Consider the following 27,687-nt stretch of genomic DNA (forward strand, 5'->3'; position numbering starts at 1 on the left):
GGATCTCATTTTACAAGCCTTGAAGTAACTTGGTTCTATAAAATAAGTTGTACGACCAGCACTCCAAAACAGAGATGATTTGCTGGTTGACGTGTTCACAGTTGGGGGGAAAAGTTTGTTTTCAGATTAGTTGAGGAAAAATTAGGAATGATTAATCCTAAATATGTTTAAATGCCTGCTTTAAAAGTCGGCATTTATTTGCTGATTAATTAGTATTCAAGGGATTGGCCCTGTTCTGTTTATTTTGATGCTACTAGTTATTTTAATAGGCATTTTATAGTGAATTTTTCTGTTTACAGTGATTTTCAACTTGGGTGCCGTGAGATCTTTTTGAGGGTGCCATGATACCATGTAGTATTGGCACAATTAGACATGTGAACATCTATAGACAGTTCACAAGATAAAACCAGAGATTTCATATAGGAATCCATAATATCAAAAATGTTCTAGCCTGTTGTGGTCTTTGTGAATTCTTTGCAACAGAAGAACTGTTCTAGTATTTTTTTGATGGTCAGAAAATGAATGAAAGCTCAGTGCAAGCATTTTCCAGGGGGTGCCTCAAGTCTCAAAAGGCTAAAAACCACTGCCACAGACTGATGACTATAATAATTTTTTCTGATGTTTAATCTAGATAAGACCACACCAGCTTTCTCAAAAGTGGTCTTACGTGCTTAGATTTCTCTAAAATAGTTCTTAAGGTCACAGTCTCTGATATGGAAAATAGTAAGTATTTTTAAATTGCTGCTTAAAAAGGACTTCTTCATGTTGAAAGTTGCTAACAATGGTCTGATTTAAACTTGATTGGAATAAGTTGCCTATTCCATGGCAGGTCTTTCACCTGATTTGTCCAAAGATCCTGTTCTATAAGAATTCAGAATACTGTGAGAACTGAAGAGTTTTTGAATGCCTGCTTTCCTTCTTCTAGGTTTCATTTTTATTAATTGGGATGTCCCAGCCTCTTTATTTTCTCTGGTTTAGGATATGAAAGAGTGACTGAAAGTCTGAAAATTTAAGCATCTAAGTTCTCTTGGGAAAGGCTGTTGGAAGAAAAGTTCCTTGGGTTTAAATAGCCCTATTGTTAAAGTGCACTCGGTGTTTACAAACCTTGAGAAATCTAGACTGAGGTGAGAGAGGTGGTTAGCTGTGTTAGTCTGAAGTCTGTCAAACAGCATCTGATGAAGCAAACTTGGATTCATGAAAACTTGTGCTCTCTATAGATGTGCAGGGAGCTGGCTTGGACCCACTGGAAATGCAATGCATCAAAGCAGACTCGATTAATTGAGTCTGCTTGATTAATCAAATCTGCTGGAGCACAGACATAAACATGCTCCAGCAGACTTGAGCGTCGCGTACATCGGTGCTCTCACACTGAAAAATGGTAGCAGGGTGCTTTGAACTAAAGCTTGTTAAATGAGCTTTAATTCAAAGTGCCCTGCCTCCATTTTTTTAGTGCAGGGGATGCTGATGCACATGATGCTTGGGCACTTTTAATTGGTGCAGTTCACTAATTAAAGCACCCCCACACACCCACTTCCCGAACTGCATGTAAAAATGCCCCGGGTATCTTACTTAGATCATCATCTATAATTCCTAGCAAATGAGAGTTGTTAAATTTTTGTTTTGATGACAGTGATGACTCTTGGCTAAAAAAGAGCAAGCTGTCTAATTCTATTCCAACGTCAGCAGATTAAATGCAATGTTCTGTTTACTCATAAATCCAGTGTAATAATCTCATACTATGATTTGTTCCATAGTAGGGCTCCAGTGCTGCCAATTTCCATAGAGAGAACCTTATGCTTATTCAGAAAATGTTGTAGGCTCAGGGCCAAAAAGGGAACCATCATAAGAATTCTTTTTGTGTGCCAAAACAAAAAAAAAATCTACTGTCAACCATATTTATTATTAGATTAACCCAAGAAGATAAGAAATGATTTAACTTTTAAAAAGTAAAAACAGAGCAAAAATCCTGACAGTGCACCTCTTTTCCATCAACAGTTTAAGGAAACAAAAAATAAAGGACAGAGAAGTAAGGCACTGTGTACATCTTGCTTCTAAGAGCAAGTCCTATGGCCCTTACTCAGGCAAACACAAATGAAAGCTGCAATATTTGACCATTTCTCATTTTTTTAACCCTGATAAAATGTCAACTAGGGAAGTATTCAATTCGGATTTGGACTATTTGGAGGACATGGATTCAATTCAGAGATTTGGACCACTGTCCTGAATTGATTTGGCTGAATTTGGAGCGATTTGGTGATTTGGAGAGGCAGGCATAGCCGGGCAGCTGCAGGTTCTCCTCCTGCGGCTCCTCTGGCTGTGCCTACCTCTCCCCAAGTGGAGGGGAGCTGTGGGAGAAGCCCCCATGGCTGCCCTGCCCAGGCCCAGCCCCAGCCCCAGCACTAAAAAAAAAAAAAACAGCCCCGCACTCACAGGAGCAACAATTGGGGCTCTGGGTGCTTGTGGCAGAACCCTCCTGCACAGCGCAGGGCAGTGGGGATCGGTCCCCCCTGCTTGGCACCTGTGCTAGACCTGGCCCATGGTATGGATGCAGCGTGGCTTGGCAGGGTGCTGTGCAGTGCCTGGGAACTGGGGCCACTGGGGCTGAGTGCTGCCAGGCTGCAGCTGAATGCTGGAACTGCCCCAGTTCCCAAGCAGCGCACGGCACCCTGCTGAGCTGCACTGGACCTGTGCCATGGGGCAGCTGCCGTGGGTTCTGGGGTGGGGGGAGCAATCCCTGCCCTGCGCTGCATGGTTGGACTCTGTCACAAGCCCTCAGAGGCCCCAATTGCTGCTGACAGAGCCGGTGAGCACAGGGCTTTAAAAAAAAAGTGTTGGGACTAGGCTGGGCTGGGTGGGGGATGGGGCTGGGCAGGGCAGCCATGGGGGGTTGCTTCTACGGCTCCTCTGGCTGCACCTGCTTCTGCCCCCATGGGGAGAGCTGCAGGGGCTCTGCCCTGCTGTCACTTGCCCAACCAGCGTGGAGGAGGTGGGGCATAATGCAGGCACAGCTTGCTTTGGGTGGCAGCAGGGCATAGCTTCTGCTCCCTGCCATGCCTGCATCAGTGCTGGCAACGTAGGAGTAGGGGCTCTGCCCTACCACCACTTGCCAGCTGGCACAAGGGGGGCACGGGTTGCAGGCAAGACTATGCCCTGCTGCCACTTGCCCCCTTTTGCCTGGAGCAAGCTGCACCCACATCCCTCCCCTCTTCTCTCTGCCCCCCCCACCCCCCAGCTAGGCAAGCCACAGCAAGGCAGAGCTGCCACACCTGCATCCCACACCTCCCTGCCCCTTCCCCGAGTAGTGCTCCCCCCACCCTGGCTGAGCAGCTTGTCCCAACCCCAATCCCCACCTCCCCAACCTCAACAGACTTACCAGCTGGAGGCAGCTGTGTCAGCTACCTGTTTAGTCTATGGCCAAACCTCTGAATCAGCTGAAGCTTTTCTGAATTGATTCAGATGCTTCTAATTGATTCAGAGTTTTTACTTGGTCTCCTGATTCAATTTGGAGATTTGGTACCCAAATTGAATCAGCTTTGCACAGCCCTAATGTCAACTCATTGCTTAAAAACACAAATAATTTCTGAGTCTACTACCAAATTCTTAATTGCTCCCCATATGTACTATTCAGGGACCGAAAGGTACCCAAAATAGCTCCACTTGTTATAAATATATTTGTGTATATCTTATGCATTATTGGTTCCAAGAGAATTTTTTTTCTGTTCAAAGAGTTATTCACTATTTGTTCCATATTTTAAATCGGCTTATTGACCATTCATCTTTCAAGTTGATATAGTGAAGTTGGTAAACATACATACCTTGGGAAAAAAGCTTCTTTACTAAGATCTTTGTAAACTGGACTGTAGGGCAGAAAATGTTTTATTTTATACATTCTCATAATTCAGTAACTGTACTTCCCTGTGGAAAGAAGTTTTGAGGGTTATATTTTTTATTGGCCAACTGTCTGGTTGACATAGGCATAGGCAAACTTCTGGGTGTCACAGTACCTTCCCTGTGTGGTTTCTAGGGCATGTAAATTAACTACGGAGTGAGGGATGTAACTGGCATTATTCAAGGTTACAAGTGGTATCACACTTTCCGTCAGTGATACTCCAACTTTGGCCCTGCAGACCAAAAGAGTGGTGTGGAGCCAACGTGTGTGTTGAATCAGGCCCTGCACTGCCTCCACCCAGCCTGGTGACAGGATCAGGCCTGTGTGTGCCTTCCACTGCCAAATTGCTGGATCCATGGGGAGTGCTGCAGACTGGATGGCATGGCTCTGAGGGCCAAATCTGGCCTACAGGCTGGGGGGTTGAGCACCCCTGCCTTATACCATGTTTTACTAGCTTTAGGACCCTGTTAAGTGTTAAATTTATAGTGTGGTTAATGTATTAAGTACGCTATAAACAGTAACCCTACCACACGTTCAGTCAATTATTGGCAATATAAGAAAAAACTAGCCAAGAGATGTTCCACACGTTATGCAGAACATCTCTGTGGATGATTTGCATGGTTCCTTAAATGGAATGTGTGGTGCCTAGGCTGCCCCAAGTCATCCCAATACCTCTCTAACTATCAGCTGATTGCTGGCACAGGAGTGGGGGAACAGCCTTGTCTCCATGCCAACAGACTCTCCAATGGGAGCTACCCAGGGGTCTGCAAGTGCCAGGCAAAGGAAAAGCCCATTAAGTTCATTGCATGGAAGCTCAAAGCTTGGCATCCAAACATTCCTATGTCGGGCTACAGGGGCCTGCCTATGAATTTGCTGCACAGGGGGATCAGTTCCCCCCACATGCTTTGAACTTGCTGGAGCAGTTAGAGCCCCAGCTCTGCTTGCCCTAGCAAGTAGAAAGGATACAACTGGGATCACATGGCTTGTCATGCATACATGGCATGGCAGAATGCATGTTTGTTGCAATTAGGGATCAGTTCCCATTGCACCATTAAATGGATGTCTGCCAGGGACTTTAAAGCTTTTCTGTCATACCACCCATCTACTGTGAAATATGCAAGTTACTAAAATCTTAGTTACATTTAATACTGGTGACATTAATTGATGCAATGGATCACAGGCCATCATCTTCTGAAGCCAAACTAGATAATTTCAATTAGAACTTTTTAAAATTAACACACGATTGACTTCTTACAACTTCATCAGGTCATTCCAGCAATGCGACTGTAGCAGGCAAGTGATTTTGTCTTAGTGCCTTAAACATGTAATAACTGGGGTTGGAGGAATGCAGAGTTTGACGTTAATACCACAGCTCTACTCTCAACAGCTATTAGATTTGTTTTTCTTTCTTTAAACATCAGAGTTGACATTTGGTGCCAATGGAAATTAGCAAAGCAAAGCTCTCAGCACACCTAGAGACATAGTTTAACATGCATTTAGGGCTGCCTGATATCTTCCTCCTAAACAGAAGACAAGTTTGGCAAACATTGCTACTGGAAATAACAGACAAAATGCCATATATGGGTTCTGGTATTAAGAAGGGATAACCAGCTTTTTAAAACATTTTAATTAGAATTTTACATTTTTCAAGTTTCCATGAAACTAACATTTCTTAGTACCATAGGCCTTGGGCAACCTTCTAAATATTCTTTTTTTAACCTTAAAAGAAGAGGTTAATGTAAAAAAATTTTCAATCTTATTTTTGTGCATCTATGTCTTAAGCAGATAGGCTGGTCTTTTAAACTGTGTAGTTATGGTACTTGTTTGCCAGTTACAAAAATAAATGGAAAGTAAAACTGGAGTTCGCTCAGAGTGGCAACACAAAATACACATCAGTTGGTAATGTAACCACTTTTTAATAAGCTGGTGTTGGAACACAGCTCTCAGCAACTGCTTTGAGTAAAACATAGTAATAGATATAATGATGTGACTAAATATTTTTTTTGTGACAAAATATCTTTTTTCAAATATTATTTGCCTCTAATGGGTCACAGCTAGAATATATTAGTTTATTGAATCTGACAGCAGTTACAATATCCTTGTCAGTATATCATCAAATATCAAACTCTTCTTCCAAGTTATAATAAAAAGTTTAAAAAAATAAAGTCCTTCTAATTACTAGTGCTAGAACACTAGGCATCACAGATATGATGTCATGAAGGGTCCTGAAGAATAATGAAAATAAACGGATCCTTGATTCTTCTTTTTTTCTCCTTCTATCCCCTAAAAAGTCCAATTTGTACTCAGTCAAGACACAAATTAGTTATCTTGGGCTGAGTAAGGATTACAAGAAGTCTTGGCACAAAGGTGCTAACACATTTTTAAATTGTTAAAAATAAACAAACTTTGTAGCTAAATTCTCTCTTTATTCTCCTTCCCTTAATCATCTTCAAATAATTTAAGCTTGCTTAAATTATTTGAAGATCACTGATTATTGCCAGAACATATTTGGAACAAATGTGATGACTGAAAATCTCTAATCTACAAGTGTGAAGTAATATATTTTTATAGCAGAGTGGGAAGGAATCTGTTAACAACATATGTTAAATTCTGATTAGTTCCATGGATCTCACAGAAGAACAGCACTTTCTGTATGGGATATACAAAATAAAAATAAACCTACTCAGTAGCTCATGAATTAGCACTACATATGTTTGCTAGTTCCAGTTTTCGGAGTAAACTTAGATATCAGATATCATTAGAAGTAAAATGACAGTATTTTCTAATTTAGGGGAAAGTAAGGAAGAATAAAATTGCTGGCTGTACTAAACTATAGGGTAAGGCTGCTGCTGTAGAACAGAGTGAAATGGATATCATGAAGCAAATGGAAAATAAGTTGAAGAAAAGAACTGGGAGTTGCACCTACACTACTAATTATACCTATGTCCCTATTGTTAAAAAGTAGAGGAGCTCCCATTGTTCATCCCAGCTGCACAGCTGACAGTTCAGAGATCTCCCCCTGGATCCTTTCTGTTTCCTCTCATGTTAGGTTGGTATAATCAGCCTCGTTCATGACCTGTAACCTGATTAAAGTTTATTCAGAATTTTACACTCAACTACAGGGGAGAGGCTACATTTCAATGAATGACCTCCAAACCTAGTACTTAATTTACTTAATATTTTAAGCTTAGTATGTTATATAAAAATACTTGGGAAGGACTTAAAGGTGACAGGTTGGTTTATACAACAATACATAAGAATAATGCGTTCTGTCCAACACCCTAACAGCGCAAGGTTGTCCACTCAGACCTTGTACTGGAAGTAATTCCAGCAGCATAGAAAATGGATCTTTAATTGATTTTGTAAGAAATTAAAGCTTTGTGATAATTTTTATACTCTCTTTTCCCAGAAAATGAGTGAGTGCTTCTCCAACGTCTAACATGAAGTTGTTGTTATGCAAACTCTAGTTAGTTAGCTCTACATACTTACAGCATGTAAAATGCAAAGAAATATCCCCCATATAGGTTGTAGTTAGCTGGTCTCAAAATATGGTAAAGGACAGGAGTAACCATTTAACTTGCCCTTTTTTACAGCAGAATTATGCTGAATTTGTATCCTATTACTGAGATTCTTTGGTGATGGCTAAACATGTTGGGTTCTGAGTATTTATAAATAATAGTCCTCAGACGATACCATATTATAGTCTAAAGTAACATATAAGGTTAATTTTTGAGAAATTCCTACCAATTCTCTAGCTATAAAAAGATAGTTTTAATAAATGTATGTGATTAAACCATTCCTCTATAGTCATTATGTCAGCTATTCTTTAAATCTTCATTTTGGAGTGGAGCCCCACCCCACTATTGAGACGTATTACATCAAGTTCAATAGCGGTAAAATATTCCATTAGATATAGTACTATATAGTATTTTAAATGGGCTAACTTTACCATGTTTTGCAATAAAAGTCAGTGATGTTTCTTGAAAAATATGTACTTAGTGCATATTCCATCTTCCAATAAAATCTACAGTGAACTGTTCTTATAAGACTATCACCATTTGCATTGCAAGCACCTCCATTACTACTGAAGAAAAATGGTGTTGTGGAAGCTCACTTCCTACTTGAGTTCAGACCCTAATATGCTCAACTTTTAGATAAAAGATTTATTAAAGAAAAACAGGTGAACAGATACAAAATAATTTAGTCCAGTGAACAGTACATCTCTAGGTCTCAATAAAACATTACTTTTAGCTAACTCCACTTTCTTTAAATAGTCCTCTTTAGTCTAGTCTTAATTCAAATTTGTAAGCCTGCCAAAAAGCAAGAAAAATAACTAATCTAAAACTAAAACAAGCTAAGTGTGAGGTTGTTTTGCTCCCCTTTTTCTATTATAAATATGCATACAGGTTACTATACCACAAATACAAAAGATAGAAACGATTGCTGTCAGATACAAAATAGATGAAGAGTCTTCTAGAAGGCTACTTTCTTTCAGATGCCGTTCTGTAGATTGTTACCTGGGGACTTCCAAAAGCTTGAGAGTTCTGCAAAGTACCCTTTAAAATTTTCCTGTCATCCATTTTCATGCTCCAACATCAGAGGTTGCTGCTGAATATCTGTAGGAATATAGCTTGTTGTCTGCTCCTCCACTTAACAGCAACTGTAGTGTGAAAAAAGAAGTTATGGCAAATTGAGTTTTGGTATCTGAACAACATGTGAGCTTTTTATGTAAAAATAATATTAACTGGTTATGTCCTTCCTCTGAAATTGAATGTGAGGAGTAATGAACAATGGTTATATATACACAAGTGACAACCCTCTCCCCTTCCAATTTAAATGGGTCAACAGCATAAATAATGGTCTACACCTTACCTTCCTATTGAAAGTAATTAAGGAAAGACGTAGCTTATGTAAACATTTTCTAAATCTGTATTGGTTTGCCACAACTTACTCTCCAATGGATGAGGCCATTGAAACTGTGGCAAAGAATTTCTTTTGTCTGTATTGGCTATATAGAAATGCACACAGGAACCCTGCCATAAAGTTCAGGCCAGAGGATGAGCTTTTCTTCCACCTTCACATGCCTGACAATGTTCCACAGAAGGGGTAGAGCTCTTAGTAAGGGTGCTATATACGGATGAGTCTTGGCAGCCTCCATAGTCTCCAGAGTAGCAAACAGTGCTTCAAGGTAATACATTTTCATCATCAGACATATCATTGTGAACGGCTGCTGCTTTTCTACCGTTTCTTGGCTTTGTCCTACTAATGTTTTGGCAGATCTCCCCCATTATTCCATGGAGAGGAGAAAGGGAACCATATGGTAGTGATGTAGGGGAAAAATGGTTATGTAAAAGCAGCACATACTGTCCATTCCTAGACCATCATTATACAAGTAAGGCTCTCTCAATTCTCTTCTATCCCTCATAAGAGAGAGGAAAGTATGGGCCAGCACACATAGGTGTATGTTCCCAGTTAAAAAGAATACATTTTAACTGCCTAATTTAAAATTAAATATCAGCCTTATAATTAGTACATTTCTCACCCAGAACACATGCGCTCTTAAAAGGAATAAAGTCCTGTTCCTTAAGTTCTTACCCCAGCTTCAGTCCAATCCACACACAAAACCTTGTCTTCATGAGCAGCCAAGTCATAGAGAGGAGCCTTGCAACTGATAATTAGATAATTTGGCATTTTAGATAAAAAGGATAATTTAGCATCTTAATTCTTTTCATAAATCTATATCATGTATAGAATAGTTTATAATATATTAAGTTGTTTTTCTCACAGAAAATTACTAGGATGCTATTAAAAGAGTAGACATTTAAACAATAATTGTTTTTCCACAGAAATTAGTTGTAAAAAGTCAGTCATGTGCAGGTTATTCAACCACAAAATTCACAAGTCAGCTGTTCCAGATGCTCTCTCATATCTGTAGAAGATTGTGTCTGCACAAGAAAACTAAATAATTGACCGACCATAGGGATAAGATGCCAGCGATGCAGTCAGTACAAAACAATTTGTTTCCAGTTTCATCCCATGTGTATTCTGTCTTTGTATTTCACCATTATAAAGCTGAACTGCTTTCTGGGTTCTCAACACTTATCTAAAGTAGTGGCTCACAGGAAATTCTGAACAGCCTTCTGGGAGCCTGGAGGAATTGTGGAATAAGAGGGCCATTTCTCAAGAGGCTCTGAGTAGTGATATTATCGCCTTGTTTCTTCTCAAAATGGAAGCCAGGAACAAACACTTAACCCACGTTTCTTTCTTACCAAGGATTTTGAATAACTAGCTTTTATGCAATACTTGAGAATTATATTCACTGGGGAGAAAAAGGAGAAGAAAGTTATCTGTTCTTTGGATGAACAAGTCCTGTTGCTACTGCATCACCCTAAAAAGTTGAAAGCTCAGCTCACTGTGGAAAAATTGGCAATAGTTCTATGGTGGCTAACTACCCCAGTTAGATACAAGTGAAGTAGAGCACCATTTGAGATCTGAAAAGTCTTTACTGGGAACTGTTATTTGGAGACACGTATGGTAACATGAACAGCAGACACATACAGGCAGGTCTATGAAGTCTGAGACACCACCTCTAACACAACGCAAATTACTGTGAGTTTTTATCACCACCCCTACATGGAAATGCAGAAATATTTTCACCTGTCTGTAACTAGTTAAATTGAGATTAAGGTACACAGCTTTTTTAAAATAAAAGACTTGATTATGCACTCAAAACATAGGCTATTTTGTTCCCTTTGACACTTCCCCTTTCAAGCTTAATTTAGACCTCTCACTTCTCCACATCTCAAGATACAAACCAACCTCTCCTTGGAGACAAGTCTCATGAAACGTCTATTACGTGGAGCAAGTCAAACTGCATGTAATGTTAAGCTCTTCCTGAAGTGAAGAGAGAGAGCATGTTTTATTCCTAAAAAATTTTGTTGGAATAGCAACATTGATTCCCTGATTCTCAAACCTAATAGCAATTTTGTTCGTGAAACCTCCCTGCAAGTCTCATTAATTCAATTTTTATTGTCATAAAAATCCTGTGTTGGAAGATTAGACACCTGATAAGAACAGCAAGACAGATTTGGCATGCACAAGAGAGAAGTGCATCTTGCCCTCCACTATACACCTGTTCTCCCATTGCTTTAGGCATTTCATAAACTCCAGGAGAATCTCCACTTAGCTGCCCAATATATTTTCAATGTATATTAAACTACTTGAACCTGCAAGTGTCATCTGTGAATGTGTCAACGTTTTTTACCTCCTTGTGTCCCACAGCTTGACAACGTTGTCTAGAGAACCTGAGATCAGCTGTTGCTCATGTGTTGGGGACCACTTAACAGACATGACCCAACCAGTGTGAGAGGTCAGAGAGAGGAGAACCAAGGAGCCATCTGGACAGAGAAACAGAAATTCTGTCAACCCCGACTTTAGATTTCTACAACAGGTCAGTTTATGATCCTAACAAGATACAGCAAGATAGTAAAAGTTAACGTATATGGGTTTGGGGTAATTATTTTTGCTTCTAGCATTCCACATGAACTTTTCAGAAAGCCAGAGATATTAAAACGAAGACATAAAAGCAATATAAGCTCCTATAGAGAGAACAAGAAACCAAAACTCATCATGTTGTTATTATTATACAGAGATTATCTTCACTTTTGAAGGATTTCTTTGAAAAGTAATGAACAACTCAAAGTATCAGGACTGGGATAAGAGAGTCTTATCTCTAAATAATGTTTAAATCTGGCCTATATTTGTATAAACTAAATAGAATTCCTGTCTATGAAATGAATATGGTAATCTCAGTCTATATCCTGAATTGCAATGACTGGCAACCTTATGAGACTCTGTAAGAAATCTAAAAATGGATAGATATGGGATCAGCTACGCCTGCACTTCTAAGAAAGGTCCCTCCTACTGAAAGACTCAGACGTGCCAGCAAGACAGTTGCATTTATTTTATAAATAGTAACTTTAGGTTTCACAACTGTTATTTAGATAACTTTTAAGATTAAATAGGGGGGAAAATAACATAAAAGAAAGATTAGATTAATTTTCCAAGGTAACTTCTAAGAAATGAAAAAAGCATGGACCAAAAGACAAAGAGCATAAATAATCTGAAAAACCAAGCAAGTACAAGCTTCTACTCTGGTCAGCAGGGAAGGAATGATGGTTTCTCACCACTCAATACAAGCATGCTCCCATGACTATAGATTATGGTACGTAGCAGACCCTCGTTCATACAGCTTTCCCCAGCCTTCATTGTTCCTGTCGTATTTTAGCTAAATGGTATTCATGCTTAGAAAACCCTGCTACATTCAATATCAAACTTAAATGTGCATCTCTTGAAACAAATTAAATGAGACAAATTAGAGAATGCAGGATATCAGTGTTCCTTCAGCTTACCTTTACTGCGGGGATCCCACAGTCTGATGTGTCTGTCAGAGCTCCCAGATGCGAGACGCCGACATAGCGGTGAGTAGGAGATAGAGTTAAACACTTTATTTCCTGTCTGCATAAGAAAAATTTGGCTATGAAATAGGACCAACTTCATCCTTGTAAAAAGTTCTTCATCTAATCTGAGTTACGGCAGACAGGAATTTGTCAAAAAAACCTATCAGCTTCATGCATTGGATACTGTATCTCACCAAAGTTGATCTGAGACCTCCTGTTTCAACATCCCATATCTTAATTGTGTGGTCCCATGATCCACTGCAAATTTCTTCAGCATCTGACCACAGCACAGAGGAGATGGCTTCTGTATGACCAGAGAGGGTTGCTATGGGAGTCTATAAATTAAGGATGAGAAAAAATCTGGATTAGTTGAAGGAGAAAAGCCCATTATTTCATTAATGTTAATGTAAATGCAGTTGCAGAGATTCCAACAAAAACTTTTCTTCAGATACATTTAGCAAAGACAGAAACTGCCAATGCCATGCTTTTGAACTGAATGTCCATGCAACTTCTAACTTAACCATACCCTTGTTAGTCCAAGTTGTTCAGTTTTCTGCTTCTTTCTTGGTCTGTTTGTTGCTTCTTCCATTTCATCCTCTTCATCTGTAGGTACTATGACAGAAACAAATCCCAGAGCTTTAATAAATCAAGCTGGACAACTTTTTTTATCTAAGCTGTGATGTGTCCCAATGCCCACAGAATTCACTAGCCCTCCAAACTTGAATGTATTTATGTTCAATACTCCTAGATTAGTATTGTTGCTTTACACACGGTGCACTTAAAACAAATGGATTGTGACCTTTCCAAAGTCCCAGCTGAATAAAGTTATCCTTCCTCATAGAAAAACTCACAGTACATCCATCCTATATTGCATGCTCACTATTTTAAAGTTGAAAGTACACAAACAGACAACAGACACACGTTTAAAGTTACAGGCTAAATAAATATAAACGGGTATTATGAAAAGAAACAGTGACAGTCATTTGGAGTAGGGAACCTGGATAAGTATCTTTTATTTCTGAGAGAGGATCAGCTTACTGAGATTATTCTCTCACAATTCAGGATGCAAATGAAAGATTAGGAAAGGAGAAGTAATAACTCTAAGACTATACAAGCTGATTAAATGCTAAAATGTGTCAAAAATATTTTGGGAATGGATGGGGAAATAAAAAAAGAAAACAGCTGTAGGCAGCTATGAGCCACATGATAGCTAAGGACATGCGCACATGAACAAATTATCAGGAGGTAAAAAACAGATTAGACTTTACAAAACATCAGATGCTTTATGGTAACTACCTGTGTGCATGTTCCCACTGTGGTAGACAGAAGCTAAACTTGAGTAGCTTAGTCCTCAATGGGTACATCTACACGTGATACTATGTTGCTATAGCAATGTGCTATGGCAACGTAGCATTGGTGGGCACAAACCATGACACTGACGTTACGTCGCTGTAGTGATGAGCTGCCTTGCTATAGTGCACAGCTACAGCAATGTAGTTGCTAAAAATAACTGTGCACTGCTGGGACAGCACAGTAGCAGCTGTTATGTGTTGTTATACAGTACTTCCTAAAGCAAGTACTAAATGTCAGTGCAGTAGTAACTGCATTGTCGGGGCATGTGTAGACATGCCCAATGAAAAGCAAAAGAATGCACACAGTTATTACGTAACAGCTAATGTGCAGTAAATCCCCAACCTTCTACCTCAGAGTAACTACAGCAAAAGCCATGTTATTGGGCACTTTATCAACTGAAAAGCTCCACTAACTGGCATCTGAGGGACGTGGCAAAAGCAAAACCAGAAGTCCCACTTCTGGTTTCACCGCCATGAGCTGAGTTCTTCTTTTTCTTCACTTCACTACTTCTTCGGCCCATGACCCAGCAAAGCAGCCTGTGTGGAGCCCCATTCCCTGTCCCTTGGCACACTGATGCCAGGGAGCGCACCAGACGGTGCATATTTAACTGGCATATCTGATTAACCAGCATCCCCCATTCCTGGGGGATGCAAGATAACAGAGCTTTTGCTGTAGTGTGTATATACATCCAACTAGTACTCAGATGAGTGTTTAAGACAGCATGCTGTTTGGCTAGACTGTGACATCTTTACATGGATTAAAGCCATAATCTGTTTAAGGTGACCAAATGTCCACTATTGCAGGAAAAGCAGCAAATAAATTATTAAAATGAGGGGAGCCACCAATAAAGATTTTCTTGGTCAATACCGATGGCCATATCAGCCAATACCGATCTGATAGCCAATTTACAGGAATGCAGCAGGCAGCTTGGATAGCAGCATCCAGCTGGTAAGTCTGTGGAGGGAAAGGGGCATGTGGGGGGGGGGTACAGATCAAGGCCTCCACGATGAGGGACAGAGCGGGGTGGGGGCTGGGGCAGGCGCTGCCCAGCCAGGATGGCGAATGCAACCCTAGGGCAGGGCATAGGACAGAAGTGTAAACGACTCATCCACGGAGTGTGGGTGAGGTATGCAGGGCATGTGCTCCCTCAGATTTGTGCTTGGGGTGAGGGTGGGCTGCCCACTGTAGGCTCAGGGCCAAGGGCTGGATGGAGGAGCTGGGAGGGGTGGCTACAGGGAATTTTGGGGTTGCTATAGTCCACCCTGTAGCCATCCCTCCTAGCACTGTTGCCCCACTCCTGTCTGCCCTGAGCACAGCCCTGGCCCAACCCCCTCTTCCCCCACAAAGAGGCTGGAGCTCTCCTGCCCCACCCTCCCCCCACAGGTTCCAGACAAGTCTCCTGCAGCTCGGTCCTGCTCCCAGCAGGGTTACATTCACTGCCCTGGTTGGGCATCACCTACCCTTGCCCCACTTCCTCCGAAGCCCCTTCCCCCCACAGACTTACCAGCTGGATGCTGCACTTCAAGCTGCCCAGCTGCATTTGTGGCCATATGTACGTGTGCAGCTGCGTGCATGCAGGCGGCATTTATCAGTGACATTATCGGCTACACCAGCCCAAAAACGCCAATTGGCAATAATGTTAGTTTTCCTGTTACTGGTACTGATCCAATATGTGATTGATATGTTGTTGTATCTCTAATAAACTCCTATGAATTTCACATATAGCTTTTGGTTGAACTCTGCAAGCTCCACCTTTTTCTAGCTATCATTCTGTAAAAATATTAGAGTCCAGAATGTGTTTGAAGTCAACTGTTTTATCTTGAGAAAAGAAATGCATATATACAAAGTAATCATGCCAGGGCATTTTGCTGGGTTAGAAAATAGGGAACTTCTTGGTTTAGACACAGCTGAGCACAGTACTCAGTCCTGGAACACATCGACCTAATATCTGGTAAATGCTTACTACCTTGCACAAATATCCCTCTTGCAATTCTCTCCCCACATTGCAAGAGATACCTCTCTTGTCATGGTACATTTGTCAAATTAAGATTCAGTGATTTCATTTTACTAGTTATCTATTTGTTATTATGGTTAACAGTTTGTTGCAAATATAAACTCAAAACATCATACTACTGATATGTTAGGAATCAGCATATGGAGAGAAACCATATGGACAAGGAACAGGTCCCAGAATGTGTCTTCATTTTTTGCAAAACTGTCAGGAAGGGGAGGCTAGACAATCCAATGCAAAATGGCTGAAAGGGGTAGTTTTTTTAACTCATTCTGTTCTTTCTGCATTAACCTAACTTTCACAATAGTAAACTTAAGCAAATGCATAAGAGTTTCCAGAATTGGGGCCTCAGATTTACTGGGGCTGTTGACAGATCTTAATTAATCCTCAAAACAGCTCAGAAGCAACTAAACTACAATAACTAAAGTTAAATACAAAACCAGGCATCTCTTACATTCTAAATGAAAGTTATATACAAGCTGTAGCATTTGAAAATATGACTTTCTGGTGTAACTGAATAACTGGTTGTATCGTATTTTAAAGAGCTAGGGATCTTTATATAACTCCCCTGAAAGAAACTGAAATTTTCACTTAGATTTGTTAATTTAAAAAAAAAAAGTAAAATATTCACTTTCAGTTTTTACAGAACTTTCAGAATTATTTTACAATTCAAGATGGCAAGAATTCCAGAGAAGGTTTAGTAATAAATCTTACCTGCAGACCAGATTTTTAACATCTTATCCCAAGATCCACTGCAGAACTAGATAAATAGAAATGTTTATTAAAAAAAAATAAAAATCCAACTAGCTCTCAGAAGCCATAGGAAGTAATCTTGCCACAAAATGTTCACCCATACATTTTATTGTACAATGAATCAAAAAATGGATGAGTTGTCCTGGACTCTTCTCTTCTCACTCCTAAATAAGGCTGTGCAATTAGTTCATTTTTTGGATTGGCTGCCAAATCAAAAAGCACAAACACTTTGGTTCAGATTGGACTAGATGTAACTTTTTTTTTTGCAGAAACAAAACCTGAATAAGACTTCACTTCAATTGACCTAAATGTTACATTCATTTTAGTGAATCCCCACAAACTCCAAGGAAAGAAAGTGGTGCAGTCTGAACCAATGTTTCATTATATCTTTCAGGTCTGTATCCAAACCACTTGGATAGGAAATATTCTGATATGGGTGTTCCACCATGCCTCCTGTTTGAGCTTCTCCAATTTGTATACCTTATTTCCCAAAAAGCCAGGAGCGGGCAATTATTTTGGGAAGAGGGCCACTTACTGAGTTTTGGCAACCCATCAAGGGCCACATGATAGGCAGCCAGGGGCAGATAAATATTAATTTTATTAATTTTTTAGGGGCCCCACAGGCTGGATAGAATGGCCTGGCGGGCAGCATTTTGCCCACCCCTGCAATAAGCAGTGAGTCAGGGTGAGTGTTTCCCTGGCCTGGTGGTTAGGACACTCAGGTTAAAAGTGAGATACAGATTTATGGGATTAAAGCTGAAATCCAGGTATTTGAATTATTGGCATAATAGAGCAGTGAGTGGCAACAGAGACAGTGAGAGCTCTGCTAATCCGGAATATTGGAGCCTGGTGGTTAGGACACTTGTTTGGGAGGTGGGTTCAATTCTCCTCAGCCAGAAGAGAAAATTTAACCCAAAACCCCTACAGACAAAGTAGAGTGCTATAACTAGTGGATAAGATGAATGGTCTTCGTTTCCTCCCAGTTTTGTGAAAAACTTTTCCCATCTGAATCCATTTAGTAAAATTTGGGAAAAATTAACAAATAATTCCAGTACAACAAAACATGTATTTTCTAACAAAAATACTATACACTGAAAATATTTTGCACAGCTCTACTCCTAAAAGCCAAATTAACTGTGTAGCTCAATAACGGAGTGTCAATATCTGAAGCTACCTTCAGGTTGTGGGTGCAATACTGAGAACTATGCGAGTCTTTCCCATATAGCACACTTTTACATCAAATGCTATGTTATCACTAATTTATAAAAGTCTTGGTATCTCCTATTAATGCACAGACATGTACTAACACCATGCATTTCCAATCCTTGATAATGCACAATGATCAATATGTATGCAGAGAATAAGAAAGTGTATATGTATACAATCTACACATAACACCTAAGTTATTTGTAGGGGAAGGTCTTTGAGTTAGTGACCTACTTTTGTTCTTGTGCAGTCAACAGCTATAGAGTCAACACTTCCAGCATGTCCTCTGCAGCAGTGAAGGGCTCGCACTTTGTTCCTTTCTATATTCCACTCCCATAGCAGGATAGTTTGGTCCATAGAGGCACTAAGTAGCAGGCATGACAAACTATCTGAGGAAGGAAGAAAACAAATACTCCTATATAAATCCACTTACAGCAGTCTTTTTAAAAAACTCTTTTACAGAATGTATAGAAATGACCTCATGTAAGACTCTAAATTTGTAAGTACTATGAAAAGTGCCCAAAGTTAATTTTTAGCAGTATTTAAACAGTTAAACAATTATTAGCATATATGATCATTTTTAAAAATATGGCTTTTGACTTCATAAAGGGATTTCATTAATGAGGTGATTATTCAGTTTCTAACTTATGACCAGGGTTTTCTCAGTTTAAAAACTGCAAATTCTCTGTGTTTTTTTTTTTTTTTTTTAAGAGAGAATTGCAAGTTCTCAGATTAAAAAAACTTAAAATCCATAATTAAAATGAAACACCACTATATATATATATATATAGGTATCAATTAAACACAATGTTTATTGATATATTTACAATTTTAAAGCAATTTGGAAGCCTGTCACAGTGCCTCAATCACTACAGTAAAATAAATTCTAAGTAACTATACATTTTGGTATTTGATTTTGGGGGGTTTTTTTAATCATGGGGAAAAAAAAAAAAAAAAAAAAAATCAGAGCTCCCCCTGCCCCCTTCGCTCACCAGGATGTAGGTCTAGGTCCCTCACTCCCAAGCCACAGCCCCTAGCCCTGCTGGTGCCCCTCACTGCCCACCCACAGTCCTCAGCCCTGCCAGAGGGGGCTCCCAACTGCCAGGAGCTATTGGGGCCAGGGACCCAGGTCTGCAGCCCTTTACAGCAGCGCCCAAGCCCTGGCTGTTGCCTGTGGGAGGCGGCAGCTGCTGCGGTGGAGCAGAGCACAGGGCTCAGCTCCCCTTCCCAGTCCTCCATGGGTATTAAGGCTGGAGCAGAGCCCGTGGTGGGAAGTGGATGCAGGCTGCAGGCTTGAGCTCCCTGCCCTGCTGCCCTCCCCCTGGGGCCTGTGTGGCCCAGCAGGTAAGACCCAGTGCATCATGGCAGAGCAGGGCAGGGAAGCTTGGTGCTCCCATCATAAGCCCCATGCTGCCATGGAGAGGCACCCCCTGCCCACCTGGTAGCAAGGGGCACAACTCCATGCCACCACCTCTGCTGCTGCCAGGAGGGCCAGAGACACCTTGCTATGGTGGTGTGGGGCTTGCAGCAGTGGCACAGAGCTTTCCTGTCTAGCCCTGCTGTGGAGGGTCCCACCCACTGGGCCATGGAGGCCCCAGGAGCAGGGCAGCAGGATGGGGAGCCCACCCCTGCCCTGTGAACATATCTGGGGGCACATACCCCCATAGCCCCCTTTGGAAATGCATTCAGTGGCAGGGAGCCAGCCCCTGGCCCTCCGGACAAGAGGCCGACAGCTCCAACCCACTCCCTGTGGGACCTGTGGCTGCACATTCTAGCCCCAGACCCCAAGCTTCATGCACTGCCTAGGCAGGGCAGCATCCCCAGCCCTGCCCAGCTCCTTCCCTCCCTGCCTATGGGGTCCTCAATTCCACCCCCACCTGCCATGTGCATATGTGAGCATGCACATGGCACCCCCTAACTGACCATCCTCCTCCTGCTCTCCTCAGCTGCTTGTAGACAGGACTCTGCCAGCCTGCAGAGGGGTCTTTGCAAAAGTGGAAAATTCATGTGTTTCCCTGTTAAAATGGAAAATGTGTACGTTTCTCAGTTGAGAGGAAAAAAAAAAAAATCATTGGTGGTTTTTTGTGCTGGAAACTGAAAACCCAGATCTCTGCTTATGACACAGTACTTACAATAACTATAAGTATCAAGGGTTTGTTTGGGTTTTTTTTGGGGGGGGGGGGGCGGCGGGGAGTGGTAGCGGGGTGGTTGTTTTGTTTTGATAAATGTTAATCTAATCTCTCTCCAAATCAGAAGGTGATGTACTGACCTTTTTTGACCCATGCCACATCTTTCACAACTTCTGTGTGCCCAGCAATAGTCATGATGGGTTTTCCTTCTAGAGACCATATTCGAGCAGTGTGATCATAAGAGCCAGTTAAAATCCTGCAGGATATAAAAGGTGAAACATGTTTATCTTTGCAGCTAATGCTGCTTCAGAGGACATTTTTTTCTGTGAGGACAATATTAACCAATAACCGATTAAAAATGTGAATAAAGAAAAATAGCTCGATAGCAATCTTTGTCCCCGTTGAATGCAAAAAGGCTTGTTTGCAAACACAAAAAAAAAAAAAGACATTTTATTCAATAATAGAGCTTATACCTTCCTATTAAGGACAGCATTAAAACATGCAGACTAAAAATAAAGGAAAAAAGAAAGAAGAGAGAGATAAGTATGAATACTGAACATCTTGTATATGAAATTCTGAAGCTTTATATCTAGGTCAAGCCCAATTATTATAAAATTATTTATTAATACTTTGATAATATCTTATGATTAATGGTTTGAAAGTGCTTTGAGTTTTTCTAATTAACAAAGGATTCACAGTCAACAGTGAATATAAGATCTGGAAATAATATTGGCATGGTTACATTCTTCTTCTGAATTTTTTTTAAAAGTACTTCAGGCGAGGTGTCAGTAATTATATTTGTCATCATTACATAGACATTATATTTGAAATATGGTTTAATTAATAAGTTTAAAGAAACAAAAAAACTGAGTAGCATTTATTAATATTAATGTATACAATCAATACTGGCTCATCCTCTCCTAACCATGGTAATTTTCCACTTGGGTTAAAGCTACTTTTAGGGCACGTTTACATGTCACCCTACAGCAACGTAGTGATGTGCTCTCTGGGTGTACTGCACTGCTACAGCAATGCAGAGGCTTAACCATGCACACAGCACAGTAACCACCCATGCTGCACCATGCTTTAGTACTTCCAAGAGGAAGTACTTTAATATAACTACTTCTAAAAGGAAGTACTAAAGCACGGAGTCACAGCAACATGTAGATGCGCCCTCAAGGTAAAGAGCTATTCAGACTTCAGCTACTTTCCCAGCCATATGATGTCTAAACCTGACAGGCAGAAATACCCGTTTTTTTTTTTTTTTTTTAAAAGGCAGAAATGGGAGACAGAGAAGGTACCAATAAACAGAACTATAGCATCAGTTACTGAGAACAGGACAAAAAGTGGAAATGTAAGACTGGCTGATACCATTCTTCAGTAGCTTCCACAGAACTAATCCAGTCGTCATGGAACATGCACTCTTCAGGTTGAGGTGCCGTGTACTTCTCCACATACTCAATTTCTACCACTTCCTCCTAAACTCTCAAAGACAAAAATATGGTCAGTTTGGGGGACTTGTTTTTCTTTTTTCTGTTGTTTCAGCAGCAAAAATATAGTCCAACTGATCAGCCAAAGATCTTAACTATACAAGCATCCTGCCCTCCATATAGATGTAAGCCTCTTCTCTGGCACAACATTGGAGTTACTACTATAAATGGGATTATAGGCAGCCCTGACTCCATGACAGACAAAAATATGCACAACTGAACATCAAGAAGATAACAGCAATACATCAGGACCTCACTAATCAAGAGTAAATTAACTACCTGCAAATGCAAGTAGCAAATTTACTTGCGATTAGTAATGGTGCAGTAGGGCTTGTGTAGTTGCCTGACCAGGAGTGAATCTATTCCCATTCAGCTGGCCACCAGGGGGCAGGAGATTGCTCCCTGCCCCTGGGAGCCGCCTGATGCTGGGGTGGGCTCCACCACCAAACCCTGGGCAGGGACTATGTTCCTTTGCTCTGCCAGTTGGGAACTCCATGCCCCCCACTCTGTTCCCCACTTGGCTCTATGAGTGAGGAGCTGGGCAAGGAACACACTAGGGAGCTTGCTGCCCAGCCTGTTCCCCACCCAGTTCCACACTCGTGAAGCTGAGTGGGGAACAAGCTCCCCAGCCTGTTATCCACCAAGCTTCACCCATGCCCATAGAGCTAAGCAGGGAACAAGCTCCCCAGCCTCCACCCCACATGTGGGGTGGGGGGCTGGGAATTTTCTTGGTTAGGGCCAGGTTTCAGCCCAGTGCCCTGATCAGATGAACGAGGCATGGGTCTTGGAAAGAGCTTCAGGGGTGGGGTAGATCCCAGCCTGCTGCCCCACCAGTGGATTGGGGCAGACAGCTGGGACCTGCCCCCACTGCAGCTTTTTCTAAGTCCCCTGCCTCTGATCAGGGAGCCAGGCCTAGGAGGACATTGTCCCTGCCCCAGCAGCAGGCAGCTTCATGTAATGTCCCAGTCCGGGCAGGAGAAAGATGTCTTCTGGCCTGGTGCTCCCTGCCAGCCCCTTGGCTAGCACCCAGAGGGAGCCTAGAGCTCCTCCTGGTGGCAGCAGGGGCCCACTGGAGGGTCCCAAGAAATGGGAGCAGTTTGTTGCCATTAGCACAATCTGCTCCCACTTCCCTGCCCAGGAACATTTACTTATGAGTAGTTTACTCCCAAGTAAACTGATCCCAGATCAAATGCATGTGTAGACATGCCTTAAGGGGCCAATCCTACAAATATTTAAAGGTGAGGGTAACTTTACTCGGGAAGCAGTCCCACTGAAATCAATGACTAAGATGAGTAAAATTATAGACATCCTTGTCTGCAGAACTAGATTCTTATGAACTGCAAGCACATCAGAAGGAAAAAATGGGAAATAATCTGTATTCCTGCAGAAGTGAAAGAATACTAAGAAAGGAAAATACACAGAACATTCAGAATCAGGTTACCTTTACATATTAGAGTAGCAATTTTCAACTTTCATCTTGTTTACCTTTGAAACCTGAATTGAATCAAGTAAACTACCTAGAATCTTTGAAATGCTGTTGTCCAAGAGCGAGGTCCAGAGAAAGTGAGCATGACTTACTGTTAAAATGTTTTCCAGTTCTATGTGTTTGACCAATGACATACGCAGGAATTGGCCTTTGATAAGGAAGTCAAATTCCACATATTTGTGGTTCTCTGAAGAAACAGAAAGAAACAATAAGTTTTAGTATTTCATAACTTAATTCATACTCTCAAGAAAAGGATTCAGCAATGGCAATTTTTAGAAAATGAAGCCAACAGTTCATTTAAATTAAATGCAAAGCCAGCTTCTTTTTCCAGATAGAACTGTGCTCAAGAAGTGTTATAACAAATATCCATAGAATATTTTAAGCAGCATTTTGGTAGTTCCACATAAAGTGGTAATAAGAAATCAAGGCAAAGAAAGAGGGCTGTAAAGCAAAGCTGTATTTCTTAATCCTGTCATATTATAGTTCATTTTTCACCATCACTGCCAAATACACAAAATCTTTGTAAGTTCATATCAAAGTAAACTATTTAAGGCAGGGGTTGGCCACGTTTTTGGCAGGAGTTCCAAAAACACCCAAACCTCCACCCATGTCTTGGCTTGGTGTGCCGAAGTCCAAGCCTGCGAGGGGCCCAATCCTCATTGTTGGCAGTGGCTGCACATATGCTCCTGGGCGGATGGCAGGGGAGAGGCCAGGGTTGTTCTGCCTGGGCCCCTTTCTCACCATGTGCTGTGAAGCGTGCATGCACCTGCCGCTGCCGCAGCTGGTGTCGAGGCTTTGGAGTCTAGCACAGATGTTTGCAGCCTGCCAACCACCTGCTGCAGTGCCCAAAGCCTGGGCCAGCTGTGGCAGGCTGCAAACAGCTGCACCAGGCTCCATAGCCCTGGTACCAACTCCATGGTGGTAGCTGCATGTGTGCCTCTGGGTCCAAAGCCAGGAAAGGGTCTGGGGCAGCACAACTCTGGTCCCTCCCCTGCTGTCCATCCCAAGGTGCAGCTGCCACCAGCACAAAGCCGGGTCAGGGAACCCAGTGCAGCAGTTTGCAGCAGATGCCTGGTACAGCCAACCCAGGCTCTGGGCAACTACAGCAGGTGGCAGGCAGGCTGTAAACAGCTGTGCTGAACTCCGCAGCACCAGCTCTGTGGCAGCAGTGGCTGCGCGTGTCCTTCCGGGCAGACAGCAGGGGTGGTGCCAGGGTTGCACTGCCCTTGGGTCCCTTCCTGGCCATGTGCTGGAGCCACTGCAGCTGCAGACCTGGTGCTAGGGCTGTGGAGAGTGGCACAGCTGTTTGTAGCCTCCCAGTTGCAGCTGGCCCAGGTTCTGGACAGCTGCCGCCTGCTGCAGAGCCCAGGCTGCTTGCAGCCTCCCAGCTGCCTTCTGCGAGCAGCCTGGGCTCTGTGGCTGGTGGCAGCTACCTAGAGCCCAGGCCGGCTATGGCATGCCAAGGAAAATGGCCTCACATGTCATACTCTGGTGTGTGTGCCAGTGGTTGCTGATCCCTGTTTTAAGGTAAGATACTCCTCTCAGATTCAGAAAGCATATCTTGCCTTCAATATTGTTACGTCCATGGAATCCTGCTCATGTCCCCTAAATGCACCTGGATATACAGCAGCGAATGTGATTCATTAAGGTCTTTAGAGTTTGTTACTGCTACTCTTCATCAACATCAGGTAGGACCACGGTAATCACCACCAGGAGGGGTAGCCTCTGAAGACCTCTTAGCTTTAAACATTAAGTATTTAATGCACACCTTCAAAATGTTATGGGTAAATGGAGAATACAACACACACATTTAATTCCAGAGGCCAGAAACAATTTAAAGCCATTTTTGGATGGAAAGGTACTTATTTGAAAGACCACTTCCATTCACATCTGCTCAAACATTTCAGTAGTTAGTATCTGGAATTTGGGTTATTCAGCCCTTGAAACTTGTATCCCGTTTGTTTGCACACCACAACTGAACTCTGGCGAGTTTCAAATCATATTGCAAGATTTTATTATTTAGGCAGGGAACTGAATTTTTTGTTTCCATTTCTCATCTCTCCTTTAATTTGATGCCTCAGAAAGTTTCATTATTGGTTTTATTTTGAACATGCCCCCAACGCTAGATCAGGACCCCACTAACAAAATGAAGACAGTCCCCGCCTCAAAAGCTTGCAGACTATAAAGAAGGACAGAACTGTCTGTGTGTCTTACACTCTGGATTGTCCCAATGCCACCTACGATCAGTTCTGTGCAACTGGCCCCTTCTGTATGCACACAGTTCCACTTGCTTAAGTGAAACTCTGCACAGAAGCAAAGGTTCATCTGCACGGACACTCTTGCAGGATCTACATCTTCAATGACCATTGTACAATACCAAGAAACTGTTACATTTCACATAAGGCAGGTATAGTCACACAAGTACGGGAATGACAACTATTTTCCCTCATGAATATTTATAGGGAATTTGGTGATCTTTGATATAACTATTGATTCGTATCTAATATAACTTGCAAAGGCTTATTTGCATACTTAACTTTATTCATATGCATAAACTTGTAAGATCCAGATCCTTCTAATTTAAATCTCTGTAGCAGTGGTTTTCAACTTGTGGTCAGTAGACCCCTGGGGGTCTGCAGACTATGTTTAAGGAATCTTCAAAAGATTACTGTAATCAAACGCATTTGAATACCCAGGCTTAGAATACAAAGGGGTCCATACTTCCATTCAAAATTTCCAAAGGGGTATAGAATCATGGAAAGTTAGCAATGGAAGGGACCTTAAGAGATCATCTAGTCCAGCCCACTGCTCATGGGCAACTGGTGCCACCTTAGTCCGGGGGGGAAGAGGGATACGCCCCCCCCGTGGCCAATCTCACCAACCAGAGTCAGGGTGCCCCCACGGCCAATCATGCCAACCACGAACTGGCCATGGCACTCCTGGAAGCAGCTGCGTTTCATTCGATGCTCCCACTCCTTAGCCAGTGCTCACGGGGGAGGGCACCGGTGCTCCTGCCGGTCCTCCCTGCCTGTTGCTTAACCAGGGAGCATAGCCTATCATGGGGCACACGGGCACCCGCTATGCATTGCCACTGCCCCTGTTCAAAGCAGGACCATCCCCAACAGGATCATCCCAGCCAAAGCTTTGTCTAGGTGGGTTTTAAAAACCGCCAAGGATGGAGTTGCCATCACCTCTCCGGGTAACCTGTTCCAGAGTTTTACTACCCTCCTAATAAGAAAACTTTTCCTAATATCTAACCTAAACTTCCCTTGCTGCAATGTGAGACTGCTGCTCCTTGTTCTGTTATTGTTCACCATGAGAACAATCTAGCTTCATCTTCTTTTGAACCCCACCCCACCAGGCAGTTGAAGACTGCTATTAAATCCCCTTGCTCTTCTCTTCCCTAGACTAAATAATTCCAGTTCCCTCAGTCTCTCTCGTAAGTCACGTTCCCCAGGCCCCTTACCATTTTTGTCACCCTCTGCTGGACTCTCCCATTTGTCCAGATCCTTTCTGTAGTGGGGGCTCCAAAACTAAACACAGTACTCCAGATGTGGCCTCACCAGTGCTGAATAGGAGAATAATCACTTCCCTCAGTCTGCTGGCAATGCTCCTACCAATGCAGCCCAGTATGCCATTAGCTTTCTTTGCAACAAGGGCACACCTCTTTTGGCTCACATTCAGACTACTGACCACTGTAACCCCCAGGTCCTTTTCTGCAGAACTGCTGCCCAGCCACTCAGCCCCCAGCCTGTACCAGCATATGGGATTCTTCTGTCCTAAATACAGGACTTTGCACTTGTCCTTATTGAACCTCATGAGATTCAACAAGGGTCCAGAAATAAAAAAGGTGAAAAACCACTGCTCTACAGTACAGGTTTTTAAGAAGAGATTCTGAATACATCAGCATGTTCTTAGCTACAAGAATATACGTCTTCTCAAATTAGTAAGTTACTTTCTAAGCACATACCATTTTTAGCTTCCAGCAATTTATTGATGATGTTACTGAGGTCAGCGATTTCCGAGGCGGCAGGGACAGAGAATGGGACGTTGTCTACTATGTACCTACGGAGAAAAGAAATCAGGATGAACTTTTCAGACACGCAGACAAAAATCACACAACAAGCAGGCAGCAAATTCATTAGTTGCATGTTACGTGTCTTTTCTTCGCCAGTCTATCACCCCCGTGGTGAACAAAGCTGATATTCAAGTGGCCCCTACGACCTGCCCTACCCTTTGCCATGATTTTCTGAAGTGCCTCTCACACCGACGTGACCCAGCGGACGCAGCATCAAGCCACTGGGTGTCTACACGTCCTGCAGGGACCAGCAGGCGCCTGTGTGTAAGCAGCATCGAGGCGGCTCTAGGGTTTTATGAAGCGACTCCTATGGCTGGGAGACGAGGGCAAAAGAGATACCACCTCGGCTCCCACACCCGGCCGCCCCTTGGCGGCGCCTGCCCGTACTCGGGCCCCGCCGGGAGCGGGACCGCCCCTCGCGGCGACCCCGCACTCACTTCTGATTGTCCGTGAGAAACCGGGCCTGCAGTTGCGCCATGGCCGCGAGCGGTCCCAGTCGGCGGCGGGCGGCTGAAAACCGTGCCTGTCCACGTGCCGTAACGCCACGGTCGGTCGATCGATCGCTCGGGCCCACACGGCTACTCCAATCGACCGTCCCGCAAGCGGCTTGTCGTGCCTGTCCTTAAAGGCCCAGGGCAGGTCCGTCCTCGCGCAGCCGCTCCAGGAACCTGCTTGTGCCCGCACGCGGCCGGCAGGGAGCTCGGGAAAGACTGCGACTCCCAGGAGTCCCCGCGCGAGGGACCACATTTCCCAGCATGCCGCGCGCCTCGCCGCTCCCGGCTTTGCTGCGTCGCCCCTGCTTTGCCAGGACCTGCCGGTGGCTTCAGGTGAGG

At 42.7% G+C, this 27,687-nt stretch overlaps 1 protein-coding gene across 1 annotated transcript; it reads right to left on the bottom strand.

Moving 5' to 3' along the window:
• Nucleotides 1–5,468: 5,468 nt before the first annotated feature.
• Nucleotides 5,469–27,421, bottom strand: WDR12 (WD repeat domain 12). The gene is made up of 13 exons (XM_019554049.1): nt 27,292–27,421; nt 26,747–26,841; nt 22,869–22,963; nt 21,172–21,278; nt 19,941–20,056; nt 17,906–18,060; nt 16,427–16,472; nt 12,875–12,960; nt 12,543–12,683; nt 12,301–12,406; nt 11,154–11,286; nt 9,485–9,557; nt 5,469–8,549 (listed from the first exon to the last, which is right to left on the bottom strand). The coding sequence occupies exons 1-13, from the start codon at nt 27,330–27,332 to the stop codon at nt 8,472–8,474; spliced, it is 1,272 nt and encodes a 423-aa protein (XP_019409594.1). The 5' UTR covers nt 27,333–27,421; the 3' UTR covers nt 5,469–8,471.
• Nucleotides 27,422–27,687: the final 266 nt, after the last annotated feature.

Source organism: Crocodylus porosus, unplaced genomic scaffold (genome assembly GCF_001723895.1).
Source record: "Crocodylus porosus isolate Cpor-Errol unplaced genomic scaffold, CroPor_comp1, whole genome shotgun sequence".
In the NCBI taxonomy this organism is placed as follows: domain Eukaryota; kingdom Metazoa; phylum Chordata; order Crocodylia; family Crocodylidae; genus Crocodylus; species Crocodylus porosus.

Bases quoted from the DNA above. Each gene is read 5' to 3' on its own strand.
- WDR12 (XM_019554049.1), bottom strand. From the start codon at position 27,332: ATGGCGCAACTGCAGGCCCGGTTTCTCACGGACAATCAGAA. The intron at 20,057-21,171 runs GTATCAGCCAGT...TATATCCTGCAG, and splicing joins GTGGAAGCTACTGAAGAATG to GATTTTAACTGGCTCTTATG. The intron at 8,550-9,484 runs GTAAGAACTTAA...TTCACACTACAG, and splicing joins TGGATTGGACTGAAGCTGGG to TTGCTGTTAAGTGGAGGAGC.